Consider the following 27,897-nt stretch of genomic DNA (forward strand, 5'->3'; position numbering starts at 1 on the left):
CCCGAGACTGCAACACCCTCCCGATGGACCAGCCTGAACTTCTCAAACCACAATACATGGCCACCACCCCTTGCTATATTGTCAAAGATTACTCTGTCTTTATCACCTTTGTAACTGCTCTGCCAGTTATCACAGGCTGCCATCTCACCACCCCCCCACCAGCCTCCACCTGCTCCTCAGCTCCTGGGAAATCCAGGCCTTGGCAAGGAGGTGTCTCCCCTACCGAGGGCTCTCCAGACTCACCCGTGCATCAGCTGTCTGGGCTGCCTCCCGGATCTTCTTCACCCAGTCCAGCAAGTCCTCATGCGTGTCGGCTGCCACATCGAGGGACAAGCGTGACACCGAGGCCATGCTGATGGAGAAGACGAAGAGGCGGTTGTTCTTCCCCTCGGGGCGGATGGCTGTGTGCGAAGAGGGAGCAGAGAAGCAAGGTCACAAGCACATGCTGAGCCAAGTCCTTCACACCACAGAGGGAGGAGGGAGAGGACACTGAGGGACTCTCATGGCTGCCCTGGCACTCTTCAGCTAGGAGGAGAAGCTCCCATTTTTGGTCACTGGAGGCAAAAGATGGAGCTCAAGAAGTGATAGGTGAGGATGCAGAGTGTATCCTGAGGGGGCTGAGAACCCTCATGGGGCCTCTGAATGCACTCTTCCTCCCATTCCTGCATCTTCTTCACTCTGTGCCCTGCAGTGCCCAGGTGGGAACATCATCCTCTGGGCTTTGGGGAGCAGAGGGATGGCAGGGAGCTGCAGGCTGGACCCAGCTCAGCAGTGCCCAGGCGCTCCAGAGCCTGGACCACATGTATGGGAGGGAGGACAAATCCTTCCAGAAAAGAAAGAGCCTACAAAATCGGTCTGAGCTCCCTTGCCCGAGGGGAGCAGGTCCAAGGCGTGCTGGAGGGGCTCCTCGGCACAACCCCGGGTGCTCCTCGGCTGTACTCAGGCTGCAGGGACACACCGGAGCCCCACACCCCCGGGGCACCCTCTGTGCCGGGAGCAGCAGCAGAGCGTGGCGCTGCACGGCAAGCACACGCCACAGACATGCATTCCCTCGCGGCAGGCACGGGGGTGCCTGGGGACAGGCGGAGACCAAAGCTCTTTGGCCCAGAAGACCTGCAAACGGCTCTGACGCCCCCCGCTCCTCCATCCCTCCCTCCCTGGCACTCACCGATCTGGCAGGAGGGCACGTCCAGGACACCTCCGAGCAGGTCTCCCAGGGGGCTGTTCTCATCCAGCTGCTGCTGGGAGTGAAGCACAGGCAGGATGGTGTGGGGCACGGCGCCGGGCAGCGCAGCCGAGCGCAGGGGGCTGCGCACACGCACTCCTCCCCACCACCCATCGCTCACTGCTCCGCTCAGGCACCAGCTCACCTCCCGCTCCGGCTCCAGGCTGCTGGGACCAGTAATTTCCTCTACGTAGTTGGAAGGGAACCACAGCTGCTTCTTGCCACCATAATCTCCTCTCCACCTGGAAGAGAGGGAAGGGGCAGCATCAGCACCCGCCATGAGCATCCAGACTGGGGGGCACGGGTGACATGTAGCTCCTCCGTCATCTGCTTTTCTGGTTCACGTGGTTTTGGGGCTGTGCAGCTTGTGGGCAGTCCCCAAACAGACCCAACCCTAGAGGGGACACACCTTTGTATGGATGGTGACACCAAGGTTTGACTCTCCCCGAGGGAAAAAGGAGGCTCAGGACCCACTCACCAGCCTCCTTCCTGTTTCTCCACGTTCTGGATGATGGCGTTTTTGGTGAAGGTGAGCTCGTCCTCCCGCTGTGCCTTGTAGTCGAACAGGGCTTTGACTGCGCACTGCAATGAGGAGGGGTCCCATGAGGCCAGGCAGGGGACGGACACATGGACAATGAGCCCATGGGATGAGAGACGTGTTTGTTGGGGGGGCTGTGAGGTACGTCGTGTGCAGGCAGCATCCAACCCTGCTGCCAGAGGCTGCCAGACCCTAGTGACCCTTGCAGAACAAATCGAGGTCCCCATTTATGCCAAACCAGACTTCACAAGTCCGGTATGGCCCCGCACAGGCACTTTCCTTTGGGCCAGAGCCACTGATGGGTTTAGTTTGGAGAGTTCGTAACAAGAGGCAGCCCAGCCTGGGAACCTGCAGGCTCAGCCTAGAGCCTGTCTCCCTGCATGGTCTAGAAATGAGCATGCAAAATAATACAGCTCTTGGAAAATAAAGAGACACTTGCTAAACCCTCAGGCCCTGCAGGTTGTTTCACAGAATCACAGAATCATAGAATTGGTCCTTAAAGACCATCTAGTTCCAACCGCCTGCCCTGGGCAGGGACACCTCCCACTAGACCAGGTTGCTCAAAGCCCCATCCAGCCTGGCCTTGAACACCTCCAGGGATGGGGGAGCCACAGCTTCTCCGGGCAACCTGTTCCACTGCCTCACCACCCTCAAGGGAAAGAATTTCTTCCTAATATCCAATCTAAATCTACCCTCCTTCAGTGCGAAACTGTTACCCCGTGTCCTATCACTCCACTCCCTGACAAAGTGTCCCTCCCCATCCTTCCTGTAGGCCCCCTTTAAGCACTGGACGGCTGCTATAAGGTCTCCCCGGAGCCTTCTTTTCTCCAGGCTGAACAACCCCAACTCTCTCAGCCTGTTCTCACAACAAAGGCGCTCCAGCCCTCTGAGCATCTTTGTAGCCCTCCGCTGGACCCGTTCCGACAGGTCCATGTCCATCTTGTGCTGAGGACTCCAGAGCTGGATGCAGTACTCCAGGTGGGGTCTCACCAGAGTAGAGTAGAGGGGCACAATCACTTCCCTCGACCCGCTGGCCGCAAGTTTCGTGCCAAGCAGTGAGAGCATACCTTGAAGGTGGGCATGGGGTTGGCTTCCACGTAGAACCCGGGGTGGCGTCCCTCATAAAGGGCTCCGTAGTCCGGCTCCTGTGGAAGCAAAGAGCCAGTGGTGACAACTGTGGCTCTGCAGGAAAACAGGTCCCCTCCCTTGCGGGAGGTGGGGAGAACACCCCAAGGAAAGCACAAGACCAAAGATGATGCTGTACACAGCAAAGAGATGCCCAAGCCCACACTCCCTGCTGACCTGGGTCAGAGGGCCATCAATAAATCTCACTATAAGTGTTTCCAACAAGGTGTGAAGCCCTAAGAGGTGTGGATTGTGAAGCACTGAGATGGCTCACACAGCACCACTTCGAGGTACCAGCTCAAAAGGACCTGTCCACCATCCTTTGGCTTCGCTCTTCCAATGGCCACCCACACTCACCGCTGTCCCTATCTTCTCCAGCGTCTCCTCGTTGATGGGATACCTCAGCTTCATCTTGCGGTACAGCGGGTGCTTTTCATAGTAGCTGATCAAGTCCACCAGGCTCTCGAACTCGGAGTTGCCGAGCAGCACAGTCTGGCCCTCCTGCTGCACTCGGCAGTGTTTGATCTTCCCTTCCGCCCTGGCGGGTGGAAAGACAGAAAGAAGCCACTTGGCACCTGGCAAGAGAGGGTCTCTGCCAAAATAAAGCCACTCAAGCAAAATGTACCCCTGGGCTAGCTCTTGAGCACAGCCATCTCCCATCAGGAGATGATGGGAGGAGGAGCGGGGTCCTAAAGGCTCTCAAGGAGCCGTAAGGTTTACGCAGGGCCATCCAGGAGACAGAAGAGCTCTGGGAGGGCTCATGTCAGGCTCACGGCCCCTCTCCTGCTCTGTCACACCCCGCAGCATCCCAGCCCACCGCCCTTCTCCCAGGGACGCACCGGAAGGAGATGGCGTAGGAGCTGGGCTCACTCCTCTTGCGCACCAGGAAGGCTCCATCGCGTGGCACCCGCATCAGCATGTGCTCGGCCTGGGCCCGGGTGAGGTTGGCGTGGTACCACCTTTCAGGAAAGACACATCACTGTGCACAGGTCTCTGTACATCCAGCTCATCCCTCACCTCTGCCACGGCACCCGGTTTCCCCTCCATCCCACAAAAGGCTGCCTGAATCCTCAAAAGGAGGACAGGGAGCAGAGATCATCATATATGCAACATGGCAACAGGGCTGTCTTCTCCTTTCTGTGGGACAGGCAGGAACAGAACCATTTGTTGACATGGGCAAGGGCATCCCAACCAAGCCTGGTACCTCCTTTCTTTGCAGTGAGCTTCCAAGACAGCCAGCTCCATCAACAAAGAAGCTGGCCAGCATGGCTGCTGGGACACAGAGAGCTCCACGGGGAGCACGTGCGGACCAGAGACCCCCAGCAAGGAAGGAAGGACTGCAGCAAGACTTGTGAGGGTTTCCCATGGGGTCCCAGCTGCCCAGAGGACACGACCCACCCTCCCTAAACATGCACTCACTCTTTGCTTTCATGGGCATTGGTCTGCGGCACCGGCTCCGTCAGCCTCATCTCAAACTCATTGCATCTCAGCGGCACCTCCTGGTAGTGGGTGATGAGGTCGTAGAGGCTGTCAAACACCAGGTTGTCCGTCAGGAAGAACTTGGGGCTGCCGGCATCCTGCCGCGAGTGGATCCGGCAGTGCTGCACCTTCCCGTTGCGCCTGCGGAAGAGGGAAGGGGTAAAACCAGGGTCATCCATGGAGATTTCGCATCTACTTCAGGCACAGCTCCAGCTGGACACAGCATTCCTGCCCCATGCACAAGGCTCCCAAGGGACTTGACCCTTCTGCACCGGGACAGTGAGTTGACATGATGCTGGGGCACAGAAAAAGGGGAGAAATCTGCTTGCAGACCACTGGGGAATGGGACCCCACCACTGAAGACAGTGTCAAGATGAAGACTACACCAGGAGCGACAGAGAGCAGCGTGCTGGTGCCTGTGGTCCTCACCAGAAGGAGAGGGTGTAGTCTCCAACAAAGGTCTCGCTCTCTCTGACGAGGAAGGAGCCGTCGGGGGCCCCCGTCTCGATGCAGTACTCGGTCAGCAGCCGCTCCGCGATGTGCCGCCCGTCGCGTCCCGCTCCCAGCTTGCCGTGGAACCACTTCTCCGTGGAGTGAAGCTCGGTGCTGTTGCTCACCTGGCAGGGGGAAAACCCACCGTCTGGGCTTACTGAGGGCAGGCTCACCGTGTTCTGTCTGTTCAGGGGGCTTCCAGCCGGGGCCAGGGAGTTTCTGAAGTAGCTCCCACCCTTCCCACCACAGGATCTTCCCCTGAAGTCAGCTGGAGTGGAGATGCTCAGCCCCTTGGGCAGTCAGGTCCTTTCTCTAGGGGAGCAGTTTACCATCACACAAGGGAGCCCTCACCTCTTTTTGCTCTTCCTCATCCTCGTTTCCTTGGTCACTGGTTGTCTCCCCAGAGTAATAGATTTTGCTGCTGGTCAGGACAAAATAATGTGGGTTCCACTCCTGCAAGGAAACAAACTCTGGGCAAAGAGACCCCCTGAGGAAGCGCCGCGCTGGCCCACCACCCATCCACGGGACCATCTCTTCCTCATCAGCACAAGCAGTGAGGGGCGATGGGTTTGCGAAGGACAGTCACCAGCAACACTGATTTCAGTGGCATCACAGGAGCTTCCCAGACATCCCCCAGATCCAAAGCACGGATTTATCAGTAGCAAAAAAAAGGCACGTGACAGGTCTTACATACAAAGTGGCTGCAGATTGCGCTGCAAACACCCCAGCACGTATTAAAAGGAGATGACCAAATGAAGAACAAATCAATGCAAAACCAAAACACTCTGCATGGATTCAGCACGGGGGCTATCAGAGATGAGGACATCGGAGATGGTTACGTGGCTTTACCATTGCGCTTTCCTATTTTCCAAAAACCTGTTTCATTCGCACGTGGCTTTGCCTGACAGCCCCTCAGCAAAGCAAAGCAGCTGAAGAAGTGGACTGTGTGTAAGTAAATGCTCACAAGTAAAATGAACGCTCGGCGCTTTGCAAAGCGGAATGCTCGTTTAGGTGTGTTAAGTGGCACTTGGTAAGAGGCAGCCGGGTCTAGAAATGCAGGCCATCGCTAGGACTTACTGCAGCAACAGACAACAGGCTATACGGACTACACAAGAGCAGCTGCAGTGCATCAGCCCAGAGCTCCCTCTAGCTCAGCCTTCTGCCTCTAACAAGGACCAACGGGAGATGCCTAGGGAAGAGCACAGGAGAGAGCCAGCATAAAAACTCCCCCAGCCTTCAGAGACTCCTGAGAAACAGGAGAGGCCAACGGCCCCTTGGATCATTTGCACCACAGCCCTTCCTTCCAGCACCGCGCCTTACGGAGTCACCACATCATTTACGGCGCCCACGGAGCGGGGCCAGGGTGACAGCGGCAGAGCGAGACGTACGTGATTGATGGGGTCTTCCAGGTAGAGGATCCCGTTCTTGATGGAGTTGCTGATGTCGTTCTCTGAATACATTACGGACGTGGGTAGCTCCTCGTAAGCACTGCCCTCTGCCAGCTTCTTGTGCTGTGGGACCAGAGAGCAGGTCAGGCACCCAAAAAGCAGCACAGATTTCCTGGTGAACAACCCCAAAACTCCAGGCCTGCTGCAGTGGGCTCCTCCAGACTAAGGCAAGGCCCAAGGTAAGACCCATGCCACCGTGATCACCAAATGGCACTAAAGTCCCACCCTTTCTTCCCAGAGGCGATTCCTGCAGCAGAAATACCAACATCCCCCAAGCTCTCATGAAAGGCAGCACCCAGCTGCTGAGCTCATTTCCCAGCAGCTCCTCTGAAGCAAGACAGCTCTTTGTCTCCAGCTGTTCTTAGCATCAGGTCTCCACTTCCAACCCTGCACTGCCAACCAACCCCTTCCGGAGGTAAGCAGCTGCCCTTGGTCCCACACCCTCACCCCATCTGCCCCCCTTCTCTCCATTAAGGAGCCTTGCTGGGGAAGGGGGTTCACCTTGATGAGAATCTTCCTTTTGAGCTGGTTTGGAGAGGGAAGGCCATCAGCAGAAATATCTACTGGTTTGGTCAAGAGCATGTCCCCAAAGACCTTCTTGAAATTCTGGGCCATGTTCCTCTGCTGAGCAATGCTGCAGTGGTCCTCAATGGACAGAATGACGGGGAAACTGGGAGAAAGAAAAGAGCCGTCGGAACCAGCTCAGTGTCTGGATGGAACCAACACCTTCCAAGCTCCGTTTCCAAACCTGGCCTCTGTGCCCTCAAAGAGCAGTTTGCATCAACAGTGATCTGTGCTGCCTTGAGCATTCAACGTAATCACCCTACAGCAAGGTGTCCCCACCGCTGCTGGCAATGCACAAAGTGGAGAAGCACTGGCAAACTACAGGGGTTTACCCAAAGCTTTCCTTCCCACAACTTTTTTTTTCTGGGAAAAATCTCCCTTTGGCTGGGAGACACAACACCACGCTTTCTTCCCACCGAATCCCAGGCGCATGGTCTTGTGCCGGATCTCTGGATAAAGGTGGGCTTCACTTTGCTACAGCCTTGGCTCTACCCTGTCTTTGCCTTCCTGGCAGCTCTGCTAGCTGAAGTCCAGGTCCCTGCTGTACTCACTCGGAGGTGACAAAGGCATGCTCCTTGATAGTGACCAAGACGTCAGAGAACTTGATCTTGGTGGTTAAGGTGTGTCCATGGTAGATGACCGGCATGCCATCGGGACCGTCCCAGCAATCCACTGAAAGAGACACATGGGAGAAACTTAGCCCAAAGGCTGGAATATAGGCAGGACACGGACATGAGATGGAGTGAGCTACACTGTGCTGGGAACCACATTGAATAAAGGAGCAAAGTGAAAGTCCAGATCTTTCTAGGGGACCAAAAGTTTGGGCATGTACCACCCAGTCGCACAAACCAAACGACCTCAGCCCTTTCAGCAGATCATGGTGACAATGCTGCCACTGGCATGTCAACCTTCAGCCCTGCCTTCCATGCAAAGCCTTCCCAGATCACCGCAAGCTAACGTGACGATGGAGACAGCAGTGCCGGCTCTGGGTACTCACGTTCGATACAGCGGCATCCCATGCGCAAGCAGCGGGCATACGCCTCCAGCGAGGACTCGCTCGAGAACTGATCCCCCGTCAGGTACCTTCCACGTGAGAGAACACATCAGCAAAGCGACACGCTCACCGCCGGTATGGATGTCTGCTGGGACATGGGGACCTGCCTCTGCCATGTAAGGAATGGCGAGAGCGACTTTCCCCCAGAGCTGCCATCCTCCCCAGGCGAGGGGTTCAACTCCGTCCCTACCGCGAGGGGCCACAAGCACTACTCTGAGGTCCAGCCTTGCTGCTGGCTCTTGAGATAAGCCTCAAAGAGTCATATCAGCGTTGGTGCCACAAAGAACGCCCTGAACCAGGCAGAAGCAGCCCAAGAGCAGGTCAGACCAGCTCTTGTAGGCAGGAGCTCACTACCTGCTCTCCAGGCTGCTCAGCTGGCTTAGGCTCTTGGTCCTTTAAATTTGGGCTAAGATGCTGCCACTGCATCCCATGAACGGGGAGCACAGACAGAGCCTGTCTGAAAAAAAAAAAAAGCAGTTCCTCCAAGATTCTTCTAGCAGCAGAGAAGGAAAACGGCCAATTTCAGCCTGCCAGGTTTTTAATCACATCTGTCCTTAGAGGACATTGCTAATGGTAAGAAACCGCCACAGTGACATCTGGGGACCCGAAAGCACAGTCTGCGCAGATTTGTGTTGCTGATAACGTCTGAACAAAACATTGATGGTTAAATGATGGAGAGAGGGGTGGGCCACCAAGAGAGAGGTCTCTTAGTGTGCTGATCATGGTCTGGAAAAGCCTATTTGACCCATCATTGGGACCAGGCAGAATCAGGAGAGTCCCACCCTGGCACGGGGGAAGAGGACGCTGGCATGAGTGGGTGGAGAGAGCCACCCCCTAGTCCTTACGTGTTGTGTGAGGAGGAGATCCAGTAATGGGAGAGGGGGTTGTTCATGTTCTCCAGACACACCATGTCCAGTTGTGAGTTCCAGATGCTGTTCTCTTTGGAAAACAGGAAGGTGAGAAACTGCTCAGGAAGAAACAGAAGCGTGTTAATGATGCGGAGGAGCCGGGGGCTGTGGTTTAGCTTCACACACATCTCACTCTCCATGTCGGCAGCTACCGAGCAGGGAGTTATTTTCTAAGCTCGGCACAGGCTGACCAGAGACAGCCCGCAGCTCCCGCCCCAGCGTGCTCGAGTAACCACAGCATCAGGCATTGCCACCTCTCCTCTGAGCTGCGCCAGATATCTGTGTACAAAGCCTTTGACCCAGCTGGAGACAAATGAATTGCTCTGCATTTTATTCTGCAGCTCACACGGCAGGCAAGAGCTCATTAAGGCCACGCGGATCATGGGATTTGCACGGGAGTTGGTTCAGAGTGCCAAGGACATGGTCATCTCCAGTTGGTTTTAATCTTTTGGTTTCAGCTCTTCTCACTTTAAAAAAATATCCTTATGTGCCCCAAAGGGGCATTAAGCCAAATGCACCCCCTTTCCTCCCCAAAATGAACTGCCCGATGAGCACTCCCAGCTGCACACATTCAGCACAAGAAAAGAGCCCAGAAGCCATTCCCTTCACCAACAGAATCACAGAATGGTCAGGGTTGGAAGGGACCTCTGGAGATCACCCAGTCCAAGCCCCTGCCAGAGCAAGGTCACCCAGAACAGGTGGCACAGGAACGCATCCAGGCGGGTTTGGAATGTCTCCAGAGACGGAGACTCCACCACCTCTCTGGGCAGCCTGTGCCAGGGCTCTGCCACCCTCAAAGTAAAGAAGTTCCTCCTCATGTTTAGGTGGAACTTCCTATGTTCAAGTTTGTGCCCATTACCTCTTGTCCTGCCGCTGGGCACCACTGAAAAGAGCCTGGCCCCATCCTCCTGACACCCACCCTTTAAGTACTTATAAGCGTGGACAAGATCCCCCCTCAGTCGTCTTTTTTCCAGACTGAAGAGACCCAAATTCTTCATCCTTTCTTCATAAGAGAGGTGTTCCAACCAGCTCTTGCACAACACGGCGACCCACCATGTTCATCCACCACATTCATCTCCTGGAGCAACGCAGCTTACAGGAGATGCCTTTAAGCGCCACCACCCCGCAGCGAAGGCCGACAGCAGAGCTGTCACACCACAGCACGCATCACGCCAGGGATGTCCCACCCCGCTCCATCCCACTCCATACCCGCTAGAGTTCAAGGTATCTTACTTCGTCCAGGGAGAAATAAGGCTCGTCGATCTCTCTCAAAGGGTCTCTCAGAAAGTTGAACATGAATTCCTGTACCTGAAGGGTATCTGCAGCCCAGAGCTCCTGCAAACCCCAAGAGGGACACAAAAAAGAAACCATTTCAGAAAGTATTATTCAAAACCACGTGCAGCTCTTCCAGCTAGAAGCTTTCACCATCAAGGAGGCAGTTTTTAACGCAAGACCATCGCTGCCAGGAATTCAACTGTCAGCACAAATGCCGGATAGCACGCAACTGCAAAAATGTGTCCTGTTTCTAAGTGATCTTCATTTTCCCATTGCCGTGCAGTTTTCCCTGCGATAGCTCCCTTGCACACATCTGCCATCCCTCCTCCTTCGGCAGCAGAAGCCAGCTCAGCTTCCTTTTGCTTCCCTCTCTCCCTGGGTGTCTTTTATTAGGCCATCAAAATGGCTGAGTCTCTTTGCTGGTTAACTCTCCGCTCACTGCAGACCATGGGCAAGGAGACAGGGAGGACGGTGCAAAGCAGGAGGCCCCATGCTCTCATGTGAGGCATGGCCATGCTTTCATGAGCCACCCCTGTCCTCTTGGAGATGACCAGCAACAACACGGGAGCTTGGCAAGAGTCAAAATAAAGGGTCTGCACAGCCTGCAAACACACTGCTTGTGGCTCGTGCGTGTCCGAGCGTGCTTGCTGTGCTCGCTGGACAACCTAAGATCGCTTTTAAATGGAAAGGTCAGCAATCGAAGCGATCGGCTGCTCCTCAGGATCTGCTGAGACCTCCTGAGCAGACAGGATGGACCATGATGCTTTGGCTGCTGTAAACCTTCAGTACCCGCCGAGGTCACAGGGACTGGGTAAATCTCCACCAACCAGTTCCTCCCTCCTGGGCCTTCCACTCCTCTCTGATCTTCTGCTCGTGGTCCCTTTTCTGACCAGGGCGCCTGGCTGAGGCCAGGTTTACCCTCACCAGTGCTTCCCCTGCATCACCTCCTGCTCCAGGAAGGATGTGCTCAGGTTGTGGCCATGCCAGGCAGAGCACCCTAAGTCCAAATCATCCCAGCCCCATGGCAAGGCTACCCTTGGAGTACTGGATCCCTACTGGTACCCCCTCGTCCTTCCCCTGGGCCTCTGTCGAGCTCACCCTTTGGTACTCCAGCAAGAACTTCTGCAACTCCAGCAGCGACACCCTGAAGTGCTCGGACCTTTCTCCACCCCTGAAAAGCAGAGAGAGAGAGAAGCTTTGGTCACTCATGCAGCACATCATGACCAACCGCTACCGGCACCATGTGAGATGCCATCCGCAACCACCACGGTGCGTGCGAGCAACACGTGCCCCGAGCAAGCAGAGCAGGACGTGCAGAGAAAGACGAGGTGGGCACAATGGCAAACACACAGCAGCTGAGATGATATGTCCACATCTCAGAGCCAGGGACAATCCCAGGAGCAGTTCAGGAGTCACACTGCCAAGCGTATGACAACGTGACACTGGTGAAGGGCAGCAAAAATCATCAGAGGGATGGATTTGTACAAAAACCAGAGGGGCTGGCTCGTACAAGAGTGAAAAGAACTAAATAGGTGCAGGACAGCCAAGGGGTGATTGTAGCCGGGACAGACCTACAGGTATCCAGAGGACATGGGCTCAAGGAAGCAAGACAGGGAATAAAGGAGGGAACCGTTTGTAGCTGATTATCCCAAAAGGTTTGTCCATGAACGTACCAAGCCGCAATGAACAGCCCAGGGCCATGCTGGGGACTAACACCAAAAAACCCCAGAAATGGACTGGGCAGTGCTGGCTGCCCTGGGCAGAGGGATGCCGAGGTCCCTGCCAACTCCCTTTTCTATGGTTATAGGAAAAAAAGAGAGGAACCCATGGGGAACTACATGGACAAGTTAACAAGTCCTTCACTCTTTAGCTCCCGTGTCTAAATTCAAGCTCTTTTTATCACAGCGGAGATGTGCGCAGGGCAGGGAAGGGCACAGTTCGCAATGGTACCGCAGTCCCTGGCACTGTGGCCAACCAGCACCAACCATGATGATAACCTCTGGGAGATGGCTCAAGGTCTGATTACTTCCCATAAACCAACTGCTGGGTTTTGGAGGTGGCTGAGCTCTCAGCGGGATGTCTGGGGGGGAAGACAGCCCTCACGGACCTGAGCTGAAGCGTCTACAGCGAAGATGCTTATTCAGAGTACAAAAATGCAAGCAGCGTGGTGGCAAGCAAGAGGCGCGCAGCATGCCTCGTCCCCGACACGCTGCTGAGGCACCAGAGCACATCACGGAGCAAAAGAAAACAGCCCCTTTCCCCAGCAAATAGAGAATTCTCCACCTTTCTAGGAACGGGACATCCATCTGCAAAAGAAGAAGCACGAACATTAGGTTTGCACTCAATCTCACCAGCATACGCGAAAGCACAAATCGATCGAGAAGGCAGCGGGGGCAGCAAACCGGCACTGTGCAGCTCGGCTCTCCTTACACCACTGCTCACACACCGCCTGCCCCGGCCCCAGCAGCCCACGCAGCCCCTTGCTAACCAGGCTAAAGCAATTAAGAGGGAATGCCCAATAACAAATATGGTCTCTCCCTCCCTTTTCCCAGCCCTGGAGAATTCAGCTCTTACCATTTTCTGGGCGCTGAACATCAGGCTGCGGTAGAGCTGCGCGAACTGCCCGTAGGTGATATCCCCGTTCCTCTGTTCCACGTCCTGTGGCAAAAAATAACCAAGGTTTTACAGGGGCCACAGGCAACTCTGCATGGCCCGAGGAGTATCTCCTCCCACCAGGATTCCCAGGGGGAAAAGAAGGAGGGAAAGGCCAAATCCTGGCCAGACTTTGCCTCCTGCCTTTGCCCATCTCTGCTGGGGCCAGTGGGACTCCGGAGTGCCCCGGACACCAGCACATCCTAAACCGGATTATGTGATTTCCCCAAGCTCACCCATATAAAGGCATCATAGTGCTGATTAAAAAGCGTTATCGTCTACCTAAATCGTTACAAAAGGATCACTTTAATTTTTGTTTGTAGAGAGCATCTGAAGTGCCTGCAAACTGCAGGACCTGAAGCGTGTGATCTCCTTTAGGTACGCTGCTCTGTGGACTCGGAGATCAGCGCTGCTGGAAATGGCTGGTCATCACGGGGATGACCCTCCGTCCCTGGGTCTGCAGGGATGCTGGCAGAGCTGGCTGCCTGTCACCCAGTGGCAGCGGGATGCAGGACCCGAGGGATGCGGGACCCGAGGGATGCAGGAACCCCAGGGATGCGGGCCCCCAAGGGGTGGAGGACCTCCAGGATGCAGGACCAGCTGGCCTCTCTGCCTGTCTTCCTGCGCTCTACCCCACCAGGACAAAGCCCTCGACCAGAGCCAGGGACGACACGGGGCGCGGGGGAGGCAGGGTGGGGCGAAGAGAGGGCGCTGGCCACAAACAGGCCAGGGTGCGGCACCCAGTGGGAGCTGGCACCTCTTCAGTCGCCACCGTGGGTGGGGGCCCTCCCGGGGAAGGCTGGGAGCTTCTGCAATATGCAAACGTGCCGTGGGAGTTGAACCACCACCAGGTTTTGCTCAAAGGCAGGCAACGGGCTGTCGAGGGTCCCCGGCGGGAAGGAGGAGAGCGGAGGGGTCGCGCGCACTCACCGTCAGTCTCTCCCGCAGGAACCTCATGTTGGGCACCCGGTAGTTGACCTGAGACAGCATGTTTTTCAGATCCTTGGCGGAGATCCTGGCTCGGCAGGGGAAAGAAGGGAAAACACATTCAGGAGGTCTGGGATGGAGGGCTCTCACCCTGGGACCGGGACACCACATGCACTGAGCGACCTGTGCCCAAAGCGGCATCAAGCTGCGACACACAAGGATGGATGGGTGTCCCCAGAAGGACTCCAGGGCTGGGACCAAAGGCGGAACAGAAGAACGTTTTCCGCCCCAATGAACTCTGCATCTATGCTGCTGGTGGGGAGCAGAGCGAGGTGCTTCCATCCCGACAGGAACTGCAAACACCGCTCCTGCAAGCTCCCAACACGGCAGGGCGAGTGCCGGCACCGTCAGCCCACTCCAGCCGATGCTGCCATGGGCACACAGCACCCGCTGCTTTACGGGAACGTCCGGGCAGAAGCATTTTTTCAAGTATCTGTGCCCAAACACGGATGCTGGGTGACCAAACCACTTCCAAAACCCACTCCCTGGCCTGCGGAGGGCAGGCTTTGCAAGTGGTTTGGGCCTGGCTAATTTTATCCTAAAGAGAGGAAAAAAGCCATTTTCAGTGTCTAGCCACAGGCATAATGCTGCTGTCCTCCCCCTCCCGGGGGCCCTTTGCACCAAACGTGCTGGTTCCCCCATCGGGAAGGGCTCTTGCTGAGTGGGATCCTGCACCCAGGTGGGCAGAGAGGGGCAGCAAGTAGCCCTGGGGCTACCCCTGCCTTCACCGGCATTGGTCCCCCATGGGACAACAGCCCTGCAGCAAGGAAAAAGACGTATGTCTCCCATCTGCAGGATTTAAGAAGCCGAGAGGTCTGCGTGCAATCATTTTCTGGCAGCTCCTGCCTTAAAAAGCAAGTTCCTCACAGCCCGCCCCAGCAATCACAGATGCTGCTTTTGCCCCCCACTGAGGGAGTGGGGGCCCAGGACCCTGCAGGATGCTCCCCCGTCCCACAAAGCGTGGGGCAGGTCTGACCCTGGGAACGCTCACGGCTTTGGGGTGCGAATATAAATGTGCCAAGGAAGATGTCCTGTGTGGGGGTCACGCTGTCATCCGCGTCCCTTTTATGCTCTTCCGTGAAAGAAAGGAGGGGGGGATGGAGGGAGCCCCAGGGAGAGGGAGAAACCGGCTGGTGTCAGGCGCTGCAGAGGCGAGGGCCGCCGCAGCCGGTGGGACACAGAGAGCCCTTGTTTCTGGGCTGAGAGCCGCGGGGGACCGGGACACACGCACGGCCAGAGCAGGACCTGGCCCGGCTCCCGTGCCGTGCCCGAGGCCAGCACCCAGCCGGCCGAGGACTGTGCAGGCAGGCAAAAAAAAAAGAAAAAGCTGTCAAATGGCAGCATCCTCCCCTTCTCTCCCGGCTGTATGAGCTACAGGGCCAGCGGCACGCTCAGCACGGGCAGCAGCTTTGGGATCTCCCCCTGCACCTCCACTTCCCCGGGCACAAGTCACCCCGGGGGCTCAGGGCGAGCATTTTTGGGAGGGGAATCCTGTCCTTTCCCTTCCTCAATGCACCCAGCATCCACAGCCACGTGCAGGGTGCTGTGAAACCCCCTGGGCAGGGATGTCCCAGCTACAGGGGCCTGGGTGACAGGGAAATGGGGCGATGTCGGGGGGGAGCGAGCCTGGAGTGCAGTGGTGACTTGTGAGAGATGCCCTCAGGTGTCAAGGACCACAGCATGCAACAGCTCTCGTGGGACCCCCGACGGGACACCCAGAGTCCCCAGGGCCACCCAGCAGCATTCCCCGCCTTGGTGAGAGGCTGAGACGGCAAAAAAGCTCTTGGAAAAAGAGCGGGAGGGGCTGCAGCAGCAGGAGCATCAGCAGGCATCGGGCTGGAGCCAGCACCCGGCTCTGGTGATGCTGGGCTGTTTCACGGGGAGGTGTGGGACCATGGCACTGCGACGGCACCAGGAGAGGCGAGAGCAAACCCCGTAAAAGCTGTGACCAGCATTTCCCTCTCTGCTTCGGTAGGTGACGGGGTATGGAAGAATTTTATTTACTGCGTGCTATTAATAATGTTAAAGTGTTGGAGACCTTGGATAAACAGCTCGGTACTATTTTGAGACTAGAAAGTAAAAACGAAATAAACAAACTAATTTCTCCTACGGAAGTTTTTTTAAGGTCTTATGACAAACAGGCCAAAGGACGGACCCAGCCTTCTCATGGATGGAAACATTCCCCAGTGCCATAACTCTGCTCCCAGCCACGGGCAGCTCTCCTAGCCAGAGGTGAAACAGTCTCCTCCGCAGCAGCTTGGAAAAAAAACCCCAGCATCCTGTTATCCTCCTCTTTCCACCTAACCTCCCTTGGAAAAACAAATACCCAAAGGTCCGGCAGCCAGTGAAAACAGCCGACATCTGCCGGCGTGCTGGAAGGTATGCGCAGGCACCCAGCCGGGAGAAGGCGGAAAGGAAAGGGCTCCGGCGCAGGAGGCTGGGGCGAGCACGGGGTACACGAACACCAAGAATGATTTCTTCAGCTGCCGAAAACCTGCCCATTCCAGAAAGGACCAAGGATGGTTTGCAAAAGAAGCGTTTTTGTTGTTTTTTTTTTAAAAAAAAAACAAAAAACAACTCACTGTTCCTTTTTCAAACCCATTTCCAGGCTCAGAAGCCAAAGCAAAGAGCCCAGTGACACCAAAGTTAATGCTGAAACGCCTCATAAGGGCCAAGATTGCATCCAAGAGATGTACATGCCCCATAACTGCTGCCTCTACTTTGCCGAAAACACATGGATGCTTGTAAAACGGGGAGACCCAAAATCTTTCTGCATTCCCCCTCTATTGGTGTTTTGCCCCTGTCGTTGCCTGGGCTGGAGCAGCAGCTCTTCCAGTTAAGCGGTTTGCATTGAAACCCCTCCCCTTGGTTGAGAGGTGAGGAATATGTTGTATTTTCCTGCCTTAATTCTGAATGCTAATAGAAAGATGATATTAAGAAAAACAAGAGAGATGCAACAGGCTGGCTTTCAGCTCTGCTGACCATGCCTCGGGCAGATGAATCTGTACGTGTAACCTCCTTTGTCCTGCTGGGATGTCATTTTATCGGTTTTACTGTATAACCAGATGAGAAAAAGGACCGATTCTTCCCATTTCTCCTGCATTCATCCTCCAAAACCCCCATGCAGCCACCCCAGCACCTGCCTCCATGCTCTCCATTGCTGAATTAGGAAATATTTCGCCCGGTCACCACTGAAAACCAGTTCACCGCGTATAAAACTCAAGCCCGCATTTGAAAGGTGTGTGGCATATGCAGAGCAGCTGCAAGAGATTAAAGGCGCCTCTCCTTCCCTTTCTGCCTCTGCAAGGATTTATCCCTCCTCCGCAAAATCCCCGTGCGCCCAACGGTGCTCTCGCCACGCCACAATATAAATCACTGCAAAGGCAAAAATGTCCAGTGCAGCGGGATTTCCCCAATGCAACACACTCCTGCTCCGCTCCGAGATGTGGAGAGGTTGAATTTAACCCCTGGCTGCCCGACAGCAGGGGCCGTCTGCCTGTCCTGGCTGTCGCCGGGCAGCATGCTGCGGCTGGGACAGCAGTGGGGACCAAAGAGGGAGGAGAGGACCCTTTCTCTTCTCCTGATGAGTGCGGAGCAGTGATTTCCGCCTGCCGATCCACAGGACCGACCTGTCTGGCTGTGGTCTCCCACAGCTCCCCAGCAGCGTGGCCCTGGCACAGCCAGCTGGGTTCGCAGGGTGGGTTTCTTGGCAGGAGCTTGCTGCAAGGATGAGGAGGGCTCCAGGGCTCAGGGTGGAACGTGGAAATCGGTAGCGGTGTGAGATCAACGGCACCAGCAAGGACCGAGCGGAGGATGCTCTGGAGCATCCCGGTGCTCTGCCTGGCACCCGGGTACACAGAGAGGGCAGATGGGGCCAAGGTGCTCCACCGCAGCCAGGGAACATGAGATGATGTGTGAGAGATGTCTCCAGCACTGCCCTCCCTAGAGCAGGACGGGAGGAATCCCCCTACCTCCGGGGAGCACATTAATGTGGAAATCACTGCTGAGAGGGTAATGGGCTCAGTTTACATCACAGGGGAAAAGCGTGTCCCAGGGCCGAAAGGAGGCAAATAACAGCCCCTGGGGAAGAGGAAAACTAGTGGCCAGCGTGTGGCCAGGGAAAGCAGGCTATGGCAGCAGAAAGCAGAGCACGATGCAACTCGCCTCCTCAGCAGGGAAATATCCCTTCCCTTATCTCCCCATGATGGGTTATGACCCAGTTCCCCTCCTTTATCTCCTCATGATGGATCATGACCCAATTCCCCTCCTTTATCTCCTCATGACGGGTCCAAGCATGACATTTCACCTGCTAGGACATCACCAAGCATTCACCTAAGAACTTCACAAGTGGTGGCCCTGCTGCAGCCCATCAGCCTGGAAGCCAAGCTGGATCAAGTGGGATGATCCATGGCCTCACGGACCTCAGAAAAGGAGAATAAACCACAAAGGGTGGAGAGTAACAAACACAACGCAGTTCAGCTCTGACGGGGTGGCCAGAGACACTTGTTGGCTCTTTGCTATCTGCTTCCTCGGGTGATACCAGCTGGGGGTGAAGGTGTTTCATGGCTATGGGGTCTCAAGGTGTTACCGGGCCCAAACAGCTGGGAAACAGGTCAGGGAAAAAGACAATTTTTTAATGCTTTTTAAATGCAGTGAAAATTAGCCAGGGAAATATTGGGGCTTGAATTAATGTTCCTTGAAAATAAAAATTAAAAAGCTAAGGAACCCAACAAAAAATCTAAAGCAAAGGCTGGGGCTTCAAGTCAGAGGTAAGCCCTCCCGGCTCAAACGCTTCTGTGAACGTGCAAGTCTGTGCAAGCGGGCGTTTTCTCTCTTCTTACCTGTCCTCCCGGTTGCGATCCAGCGAGTAGAACTGCTTCCGGAGCCACCTAAATGGAAAGGCACAAACATGCACACACTTCGCCCCAGCTCCTCAACAACCAGCCCGTTTGGTTTGGTGTTACCTCTGGAAGATGCTCGACACCTTGCCATCCTCCCCCACAGCCCTCCTTCCCACCAGGGAACCTGGCTCTGCTCCCCTTCCAGAGGCAGCCCACCCCGTTTTCATGCAGGCAACCTGCCCCCCTTGAAAACTGTCTCTGTCTGAAAGTGAGCCCACAGAGAAGAAAAAACTCAAAGGTATCTTCTACATGCCTCTACACTGAATTGCTACAGATAATACAGGCCAGGCACACCTAAAAACATCTGTTTTGTGGTAAAGCTCCTTTTCCCTGCATGCCTGTGAGATCAAACTCTGGCCATAGACGATGTATCACAGTGGGTCATAGAATCAGAGAATGGTTTGGGTTGGAAAGGACCTGAAAGACCATCCAGTTCCACCTCCCTGCCCTGGGCAGGGACACCTCCCACTAGACCAGGCTGCTCAAAGCCCCATCCAACCTGGCCTTGAACACCTCCAACAATTTCAATGGATCAATGGGATGAAGCCTCGCGAGTGCAGAGACAGGGGTACCAGGGCAGCACGGCTCAGAGAGGGAATGAGATGTTGACACTGTGGTCACCTTTTTCTGTCAAAAAGGACAGAAAAGGGAAAAAAAACAAAACAAGTGCAGGACAGGGAAAAGTTCCTCACCTTTCAATCTGCAGGGGGGTGGCAGCCCTGAGAGTGTCTGCCACCAGCCAGTTCAGCCCCTTGATCCACATGTTGACCTCATCCTCGGAAGTGGCTGTGGAGAGCACACAGGAGAAATGGGAAGAAGGAATGTAGCAGCTGATCACCAGCCCAAACCTCTTGGGACTATTCCCCAGCATCTTACATACCCCATTCCTTCCTTCATCCCCCTTCTGACAAAAACCCCCTCCCGTGCAGATCCCTCCGGCTCCTCTCCCTGCCAAGCTCCTGCTCCCCTCCCGTGGGATGTCCGTGGCTGGACGGACCCCTTGCTCCTGGGCATATCGCTCTCTCCTCCCTTCCATTCCCGAGCTGGGGGGTTATCTTTGTCCCCAAGCAGTAGTGCTCTGGCTGGCCTGGGTGACAGGCCAGCACCTCCTTGGGAACGTGTGCCAGCTCCTCCATAACCTCCCTGACAGCTTTCTGAGGGCAGAAGTGCTGTCTCCGTCCCTGTGTCCCACAGCACCAGCCAGAAGGCAGGTTTGTCATGGACATTAAGGAGGCAGCATGGCTGCCTCCGTCGGTGCTCATCTATGTTGGTTTAAAGGAGACACAAGACTGCATAAAGTTAGTAGAAAAAGATATCGTCTACCAGCTGAATGGCAGCCAGTGATTAAGAACCTGTCCTCCATCTGAACAGCAGACCCACCAGCATAAACCTCCTCTCTTTCAACCAAATCATAAGGCTGGGTGCTCCAAGTCCAGCCTAAGCCAACAGACGAGGCGTTGAGGAAAGTGGAGCGGAGACCAACAGCCCAGAGGTACTGTGGCTTCGTGAGTTACCGATTGCCACTGGCAACGATTTCTCGCTCAGAACTGCAAAGCAGAAGTCAGGGAGATTTTACCACTTCCTGCACGTGGCCGGTTACCACAACGCAGCTGATGAACACCAACAAGCCAAGCTGAGATAAAACACTCGATCTCAAGCACACATTTGAACTAGGAGCTTCAGTTCACCCAACTTTTGGGTTTACCAAGCATATTAACTGACGTAACTAGGTGTTGAATGTGTACCCTTCAGGGAACCAGCGTCACCTTCTTCCAAAGAAACTCCCTCACCATGGCGAAAAGAGCATCTGCCCAGGGATAAGGTTCCAGCTCACCCATGGAAGGATGCATTCAAGGTTTGTGGAGATGAGGTGCCCGTCCAACCCTGCCCTGGCACAGCCCAGGGACCATGAGTGCTTTACCTTGCAAGCTGAGGGTCTTCAGCCTGAATTCTGTGCCGTAGAGGACAACGAAGCAATGAGACTGGTCCAGTCGGAAACATGGATCCTCCTGGTACCGGTCAAAGTCACGTGAATTCTTTCCTGGACGAATCTCTTTGATTTCACGAATATCCACTATGGGAGAAAGAGAAAACAAAAGCGGAGTTCAGCGAATAGCTTGAAATTCCCATGGACGAGAAGGAAGGTCATGGACAAAGCACTTTTAGTCATCTGAAGAGCTGGATTACCACCCATCACATGATGGCAGACCCAGGCATGCCCATGGCACCGGGATACCGGCCTCTGAAAAGCTCAGCCCCAGGAATGGTGTTTTCCCTGGCTGTGCTGGAAAGCAAGGATGGCACGGCTGCCCCAGCCCGGGCAGAGAGCTGCCGGAGCTCTGAGGACAGTGGGCACGTACCGGGGACGGTGCCTTGTAGAGGACTTACTGCATTCAGGCTCATGTGAGCCATCACGGCAGCCTCCCATGGGCTGAAGTGGTGACCTGCACTCAGAGCTCTAGCACGGCACCGTCAGCCCAGTCCTCAGCATGGACGCAGGTGCCCAGGTCCTCCCAGAGAAGTTTCCTGCACCTCTCACCGTAGACAAGCCCCTCAAGAGCCCCCAGCTCGCTCCTCAATCTTCAAGGCAGCACAGAGATCTCGCCACTCATCTTGCACACCTCTCTTGCCGTGCGCATGTGGTTGTGCACCCACACGAGCCCCTTCTTACCCGTTCCCTAGGAAGCCTCCCCAGCCACCACCCCTCTATTTACCTCTGTCCCTCCCAAGAACAGTTGGATGTCTCGCCTGCGGTGACCCCCCGGCAGGACGAGCAGAGGGCTCTGCCGCTACTGCAGGCTCCTTCCCCCTTTGGCTTCACACCTCACGCTTTCCTCTTCCTCCACCCGACATACATCTGCCAACGGTACTTTTTTTTTTTATCTTTTGAGAGAACAACTTTTTGCTTCTAAGAAAGCCTTTCTACTGAGGTGGACCCTCCGAGGGCGCAGCCTCCTGCCCAGCTGGATGAAATCCTGTTTGCAGCTACCGCCTCTTGCAAAGCCCACACACAGACTGAAGATCCACTCCTCTCCAAATTCAAGTTAGGTACTGAAACTTGAGTTGATTCCTGGTTTAAGCAACTCAATGGTGCCCCTGCCTCACCCCTTTCACCCTAAATTATGCCTGCAGTTTCTGGCCTCTCCCCCTTGTCCCGTTAGCATCCTCACAGCAACTCTGAGTGCTACCAGGATGCCCAGGGCAGTCCCTGCCTTCATACATGCGCCATCTTTACCAAGAAAACTCTGTCCTTTGCTAGCCAAAAAGGGACAAAGCATTTATCACCTTTGGGTGATGTTCAGAAGGCCACAGAAGAAAGCACAGTGCAAGGATCAACCAAGCCCAACCTCTGGAGATCCAGTTGTGGTGGATCTGCCACAACTCTGGAGGAGATTTGACTGCCTGTGACCCCCACCGCGCAGAATCCCCCTCCCCATCCCACTGCCAAACACCTTCCAGAGAGAAAACATTAGGAAAAGCATGAAAACAGCCACATGTCTGGAGATCATTTGAATTCCAACACCACCAGGGAGGTCTGGTATCAACACCCTACGCATACGCAAGGTGCTGGTCAGAACTGGAGCCAAGGGAGGTGGGATAACAGCTCAGGGCTCTCGTATCTCATGGTTCTGTACCGTACACATAAAATGACTCCCATGGGCTTTATTTAAAAAATCCTGGCTTCTCTTTGAACCTGCGGTGACAGCGGAGGGGGTTATTGTGGGGGGTGAACCCAGATTGCAGAGGAAAGCTCAGAAAATTGCATCTCAAACGGGAGACGGCAGGGTCCAGGGTGACAAAGCTGGTAATTTGGCTGGACAGTGTGTCATCCTGGCCAGAGCTTGGGCTGGTGACTCCGGGGACCTGTGCTTGCATTCATTATCCTCACACCCTTCCCTAATGGCAACGTGCTTCCTCCAGGGGATGGATGAAGAAGGCAAGATGAACCACAAGCAGCCAAGCCATGGTCAGATGAAGCCTTCAGACGGTGCCCATCAGGTGATGGCCAGGGCAGGCAGCAACACCCTCAGCATCAGGCTTCTGGGACACAGGGACAGCATCGTCCTAAGGATATTCTTTAGACTATAGGGCTGGTGTCGCATCCCAGCAGCTGTCCCCGGTGGGCCAACCCAAAGGCGACCAACGTAAGGCAGCAGTGTGACCATGAGGGACAGCCCAGGGTGTCAAAAGCCGGCCCGGGCAGGTCCCGGCAGCGAATGGCAGGGCAAATCCAGGCATGGGGCTGGCAAGGAGCAGACCCGCTGCGCTACACGTGTGGGTGGTGAACCCCATGGCACAGCATTGCCCTGGCAGCTTCAGCTGTGGCCCATGGAGAAGAGGAGCAGATAACTCCGACCAGCTACCTCGGAGCTGTGGCTCCTCTGCAAAGGGCAGCTCTGAGCACGTCGGAGCATTAAATGCCACGTGAGGACAAGGAGCTAAAGAGATGCTGGTAAGGGAACATCTTGCAGCCTCCCTCCCCAGAGGAAATTCTGGGAAAGGACTCTTATTGCCATAAAACAAAGAGGAAAAAAACCAACAGCAACAAGAAAGAAAAAAAAAAAAAAAACAAAACAACCCAAACCCAAGAATCTTTGCTTCCTGGAAAAACAGTTTCTTAAATGCTTGGGGGAATCAAATAACAACATTTCTGAGTCACGTTTCCAAAGCAGATGATGCTTCTGAGCAATGTGGGACGGAGATTACTGCAAACCTGGCGTGTAATTCATCCCAATTAAACTCCACTTACTGCGCTCACTGTGGAGCGACTCGCCTTTCATTTCAATTTACCGCAGGTTAAAACTAGACAGAAATGTGACCTGCTTATCACCCGCAGCCGCGGCTGACAGCACCGAACCCCACCGCGAGAGAAGATGCTCAAACAAACACCACGGGAAGCCAGACACGGGGGTTGACTGTGGGGAGACTGGTTGTGAACCCTACCCAAGGAACGTGGGATCCGCTCTTGGCAGGACACGCCGTGCAGCGTCTGGAGATGACGGCAGCCTGACAGAGGACGTATCCACACTGACCACTGCAATATCCCCCCAAAGCTCAGCAATTCGGGAAAAGAGCATGGAAAGAGCCAGTTCCTCGGGGCTGCAAAGGGAGGACGGAGAAGCTCCCTTAAATAAGCGAGGGTGTGACTTTAGAAGGCATCGCCCACCCTTTGGAAACGAGCTGTCTGGAAGTTCAAACATTAGCGTGCCCTGCCGTAACCTGCCCATGTGCTCACATCCTCAGTGACACAGCATGTTAAAAACCCTTAAAAAACCCCCGTATCACCATCAAGGCCGTTGCATCCAGGACATGCACAGCAGGGCTGAAGACTAATCCTCTCTTTGAAGGATGCAGGGCTTGACCAACGCGGTTGGAAAAGGCTAGCAGCTGGTTTCATGGTAGGTTACCAGGTTACTAGTGAGGGAAGGTGCCAAAATACTAATGGCTTGCCTTCGTATCACGCTGCGAGTGTCTCGTCTCCGCTTCGGGACGTGGCAGCACGCCCTGCGCTCGCCCCTCACCGCATGGAGCACCGGCGGGTTAAAAAAGTAGTGAGACGGAGCTGCTGTTACAAACTGCATACCTAAAATGCAGGCAATGGAGAGAGCCCTGGCGCGAGCGAGGCGCTTGTCAAAGACAGGAGGAGGCAGGGAATTCCTCGGGCGAAGGGCAGCCTCTGCGAGGACCGCGCGCCCGGAGGGAGCGGGGTAAAAACCTCCAGCCCACACACGCTTGCAGCTGCTTGCTCGTCTCTCTCATCCTCCCAAACACGCCGGCGCGTGGCGGGGAGAAGGCGGTTCGGGGTTTGGTTTGTGCAGCCCTCCTCTTGCCGCAGAGCAGCCTCTCGAACCCTGCCGTCTCTACCGACCCCACCACCTTCCCGGCCCCCTCGCAGCATGGAAGGAAATGACTCTGGGCAGGAAGCGCAGCGAGCGCGAATGCCACCATCCCCACCAAGCAAACGCCGAAACGCTGCTTCCCTTCACCAGCCCCTGCCTCTGTCCCACCCCAGGTCCCCCCTCCAGCACAGGATGGGAGTCAGTGTGCACAGAGGGAGGAGAGATGGAGACATCTTGCTATAGCCCAGGGCTGGCTGGAGTTTTCTCTTGCTGATTTTGCTCCTGTCAGCTCCTGGGGGTAACCCCAGCTTTGCATGGCGCCAGCCAAGCAGTGCAAAGCCCGCTCGGGGTGGGTTTGGCAGCCCGGGCTGAGCACTGCTCAACCTCAGCTTTGCTACCAGCAGAAAGGCTGCTGGCAAGCTCATGGCCAGCCTGCGGGCCGGCCGGCAATGGAGGGAGAGCCTACAAGCCCCATCTCCCCTTGCCCTTCCCTGGCTCGCACTGATTCCCCCTCGCCCCATCCTCCCGCCTGTGCCCACCACGGCCAGGCACATCACAGAATCACAGAATGGTGTAGATTGGAAGGGACCTTAAAGACCATCCAGTTCCAACCATGGGCAGGGACACCTCCCACCAGCCCAGGTTGCTCTAAGCCCCGTCCAACCTGGCCTTGAACACCTCCAGGGATGGGGCAGCCACAGCTTCTCTGGGCAACCTGGGCCAGGGGCTCACCACCCTCAGAGTGAAAAATTTCTTCCTGATATCCAATCTAAATCTCCCCTCTTTCAGTTTAAAACCATTCCCCCTCGTCCTATGGCTCCCGTCCCTGATCCAGAGTCCCTCCCCAGCTTTTCTGGAGCCCCTTTAGGGACTGGAAGGAGCTCTAAGGTCTCCCCGGGGCCTTCCCTTCTCCAGCCTGAACAGCCTCAACTCTCTCAGCCTGTCCTCATAGCAGAGGGGCTCCAGCCCTCAGAGCATCTTCATGGCCTCCTCTGGCCCCGCTCCAACAGGTCCATGTCCTTATTATTATTATTCCAGACAACAAGCCACACTCCAGCCCTTAACTATTTCCACCTCAGCGTGCAAGAGCCCCAGCTCGCACGGGGCCGTCTCCACGCAACCCAACCACCCTCTTGCCGGTAAACAGGAAACCCAACGCCGACGGCAGCTCCTGGGCTTGGGCCACCTTTGGCTTTGGATGCCCCTCCAGCCTGCTCCCACTGCGGCTGGTGCAGCAGTTGCCGCTGGCTGCTGATCCCACGCACTTGGATCTGCTCACCAGCGCCCACGTTTCCTCGGGCAGAGCCCTGCGGCTCTGCAGACCTGCAGGGCGGGTTGGAGGGGGGAGCCCGGAGCCCCCGGGGCATGCAGGCAGGGAGGGGAACCTGGCAGCCAGCCTTGAGCAGGGAGTGGAAGTTAAAAAGCAGAGGGCAGGCGAGCGGAGGTGAGCTGGGAGCTTGGCAGAGGTTCTCCACGAGTGCAGCGAATGGAGAACAGCAGAGCGCATGCTGGAAATGACGTCTAACCACCGCTCTGCCACCCTCAGCACCAGCAAACTCACCAGGTGAGTGGTGGCACGGGCTCCGTGACAGTAGCCCACGAGTCCCACCGTAGGTCCACACCTTGGGTCCTTGCTGGGAAAGACCTACCAGGGATGCTGCCAAAACCTGGGGGATAGCGGGGCCCCAGCACTGCAGGTCATGCGTGTGCCTGGGCAGAGGAACAAGTGACGGGTAATCCAGGATGAAGCCTTCAAAGATACCCTGTCACCAAGGTGAGCCACATCTCCTCCTCCCCAAGCTGCCCTTGCCCAGAGCATGCTGTGGAAGGCAGCAGTCACTGCAGAAGGTAGAAACTGGTCTTCATCCCCTGCGGACAGTGGCAGGAGGAGGAAGAACTTGGTGCCAAAGCAATAGCAGAGGTAGAGGGAAGCTCTCTGATGGAATACAAACCCCCCTGAGGTCTGGCAGGGCTGAGATCTCAGAACAGGGACCAGCAGCAAGCAGGGAGGGACAGATGAGCTGCAGATGAGATGGGATGCATGGAGCACGCTGGCCACCTTCCAGCCCTCCCAGGCGGGCACATAGGCAGCATCCAGGAGAGGCTCTGGGAAGGCAGTAGCAAAGCCTGTCCATCCTGGAGATGCTCTAAGCTCCTCACACGGTTCCACGTTGCACGCTGAGCTGTGCAAACACCTTGTGCTCTTCACAGCCTCCCAACCTTCCCCCAGCCCACCACCAGAACGGCCTGGCCCTCCGCTTGCCTCCAGCCCTTAAAAAAGGAGGACATGGACATATTTCTGAGCAAAGAGCCTGCCCTGCAGCAGGAGCATCAGAAAGAAAAAGCTGACCCCAGATCCACCCCCCCGCACCACTCAAGAAAAAAAAAAACCCAAACAAACTACCCTCTGGTTACATGAAAAGCAGATCCACCCTTAAAGTCATTTAAAACCGAAACTTCGTCCAAGCCTCATTTAACTGCTGATGGATAGGGTGTTGTAACGCGTAAGGATAAGGGCACCCTGGAACGGGCTCCGAGGGTTGCAAAATCTCCACCTCCAGAGGATTTTGGGGAAGATGTAAAACTGATTAAATAAAAAAAAAAAAAAATTAAAATAAAAAACCCCTGAAAACTGACAGAAAGAGGGTTTAGCGCAGATTACCATCCAGGATGGATTTATTGGGGACAGCCTCCGAGAAAACACCCACCCCCTCGACAAGCATCGCTCGGTGCAGCGCGTCTCCTTGGGGACAGGCGGTGCCGTGACAGCCACACCGTCACTCCCAGCCCAGCCTGACCTCAGCCGCCTGACACCGACCCATCCCGCCCCGGGGCAGCAGGAAAGCCCCCGGGCTACTCACTCTGGCAAAGAAAAAGAATTTAAGAAAAAAAAAAAAAAAGTTTTCATGTTTTCCTGCTATTTAACATTGTGGATCCCACTAAGCGCAACCCTGTGGGCTTCCCATCATTGGAAGGGGCGCTGGGCGGTCAGGCCTCCAGGGAAAGGCTGCCAAGGGAGAAAGAGGAAAATAAGACGCGACTCTTACGTGCCTGCGGATGAAAATAAGAGAAATCTATTATGCGACAGCATGGAGAATAAAGTAGCGCCACCTCCCTCTTAATATTTCAACGGAAGCCCCCCTGAAATGGGTATTCAGGCCAGCACGAGATACCAAGAGCTGCAGGAGTCTGGAGGAGGACTGTGGCCAACCTTCTCGTGATGGGCTTCACAGGCTGGTTTATCCCCCCCCCCGAGCGACCCTGCCCAGCCCGGGGCTGCTCCGCACCCGCTCAAGGCTTCGGATCTGCTGACTGCAACCAAACACCGCTCAGCATTTAATAAAAAAAAAAAAAAAAAAAAAAAAAAAGAAACAACCAAAAATCCCCCATGATTTCAGGGGAAGGGCTG

At 55.5% G+C, this 27,897-nt stretch overlaps 1 protein-coding gene across 4 annotated transcripts in view; it reads right to left on the minus strand.

Moving 5' to 3' along the window:
• Positions 1-27,897, minus strand: part of PLCG1 (phospholipase C gamma 1) — a 51,456-nt gene that overhangs the window by 6,482 nt on the left and 17,077 nt on the right. For 2 of the 4 annotated variants that reach the window (XM_054218253.1, XM_054218251.1), the window contains exons 2-24: positions 20,570-20,722; positions 19,341-19,434; positions 18,589-18,636; positions 13,691-13,775; positions 12,683-12,766; positions 12,392-12,414; positions 11,207-11,279; positions 10,067-10,168; positions 8,771-8,889; positions 7,869-7,954; positions 7,423-7,543; positions 6,809-6,977; positions 6,248-6,370; positions 5,211-5,312; positions 4,797-4,984; positions 4,308-4,508; positions 3,728-3,847; positions 3,246-3,426; positions 2,831-2,908; positions 1,704-1,807; positions 1,371-1,467; positions 1,169-1,238; positions 244-401 (exon numbers count right to left, since the gene is read on the minus strand). In XM_054218253.1, the coding sequence (XP_054074228.1) occupies positions 244-401; positions 1,169-1,238; positions 1,371-1,467; positions 1,704-1,807; positions 2,831-2,908; positions 3,246-3,426; positions 3,728-3,847; positions 4,308-4,508; positions 4,797-4,984; positions 5,211-5,312; positions 6,248-6,370; positions 6,809-6,977; positions 7,423-7,543; positions 7,869-7,954; positions 8,771-8,889; positions 10,067-10,168; positions 11,207-11,279; positions 12,392-12,414; positions 12,683-12,766; positions 13,691-13,775; positions 18,589-18,636; positions 19,341-19,434; positions 20,570-20,722 (2,579 nt within the window). Of the gene's footprint in view, positions 1-243; positions 402-1,168; positions 1,242-1,370; positions 1,468-1,703; positions 1,808-2,830; positions 2,909-3,245; positions 3,427-3,727; positions 3,848-4,307; positions 4,509-4,796; positions 4,985-5,210; positions 5,313-6,247; positions 6,371-6,808; positions 6,978-7,422; positions 7,544-7,868; positions 7,955-8,770; positions 8,890-10,066; positions 10,169-11,206; positions 11,280-12,391; positions 12,415-12,682; positions 12,767-13,690; positions 13,776-18,588; positions 18,637-19,340; positions 19,435-20,569; positions 20,723-27,897 lie in introns of all 4 variants that reach the window. The other 2 variants (XM_054218252.1, XM_054218250.1) reach the window with 1 other exon arrangement.

This window comes from Rissa tridactyla, chromosome 12, assembly GCF_028500815.1.
Source record: "Rissa tridactyla isolate bRisTri1 chromosome 12, bRisTri1.patW.cur.20221130, whole genome shotgun sequence".
NCBI classification, from domain to species: Eukaryota; Metazoa; Chordata; class Aves; order Charadriiformes; family Laridae; genus Rissa; species Rissa tridactyla.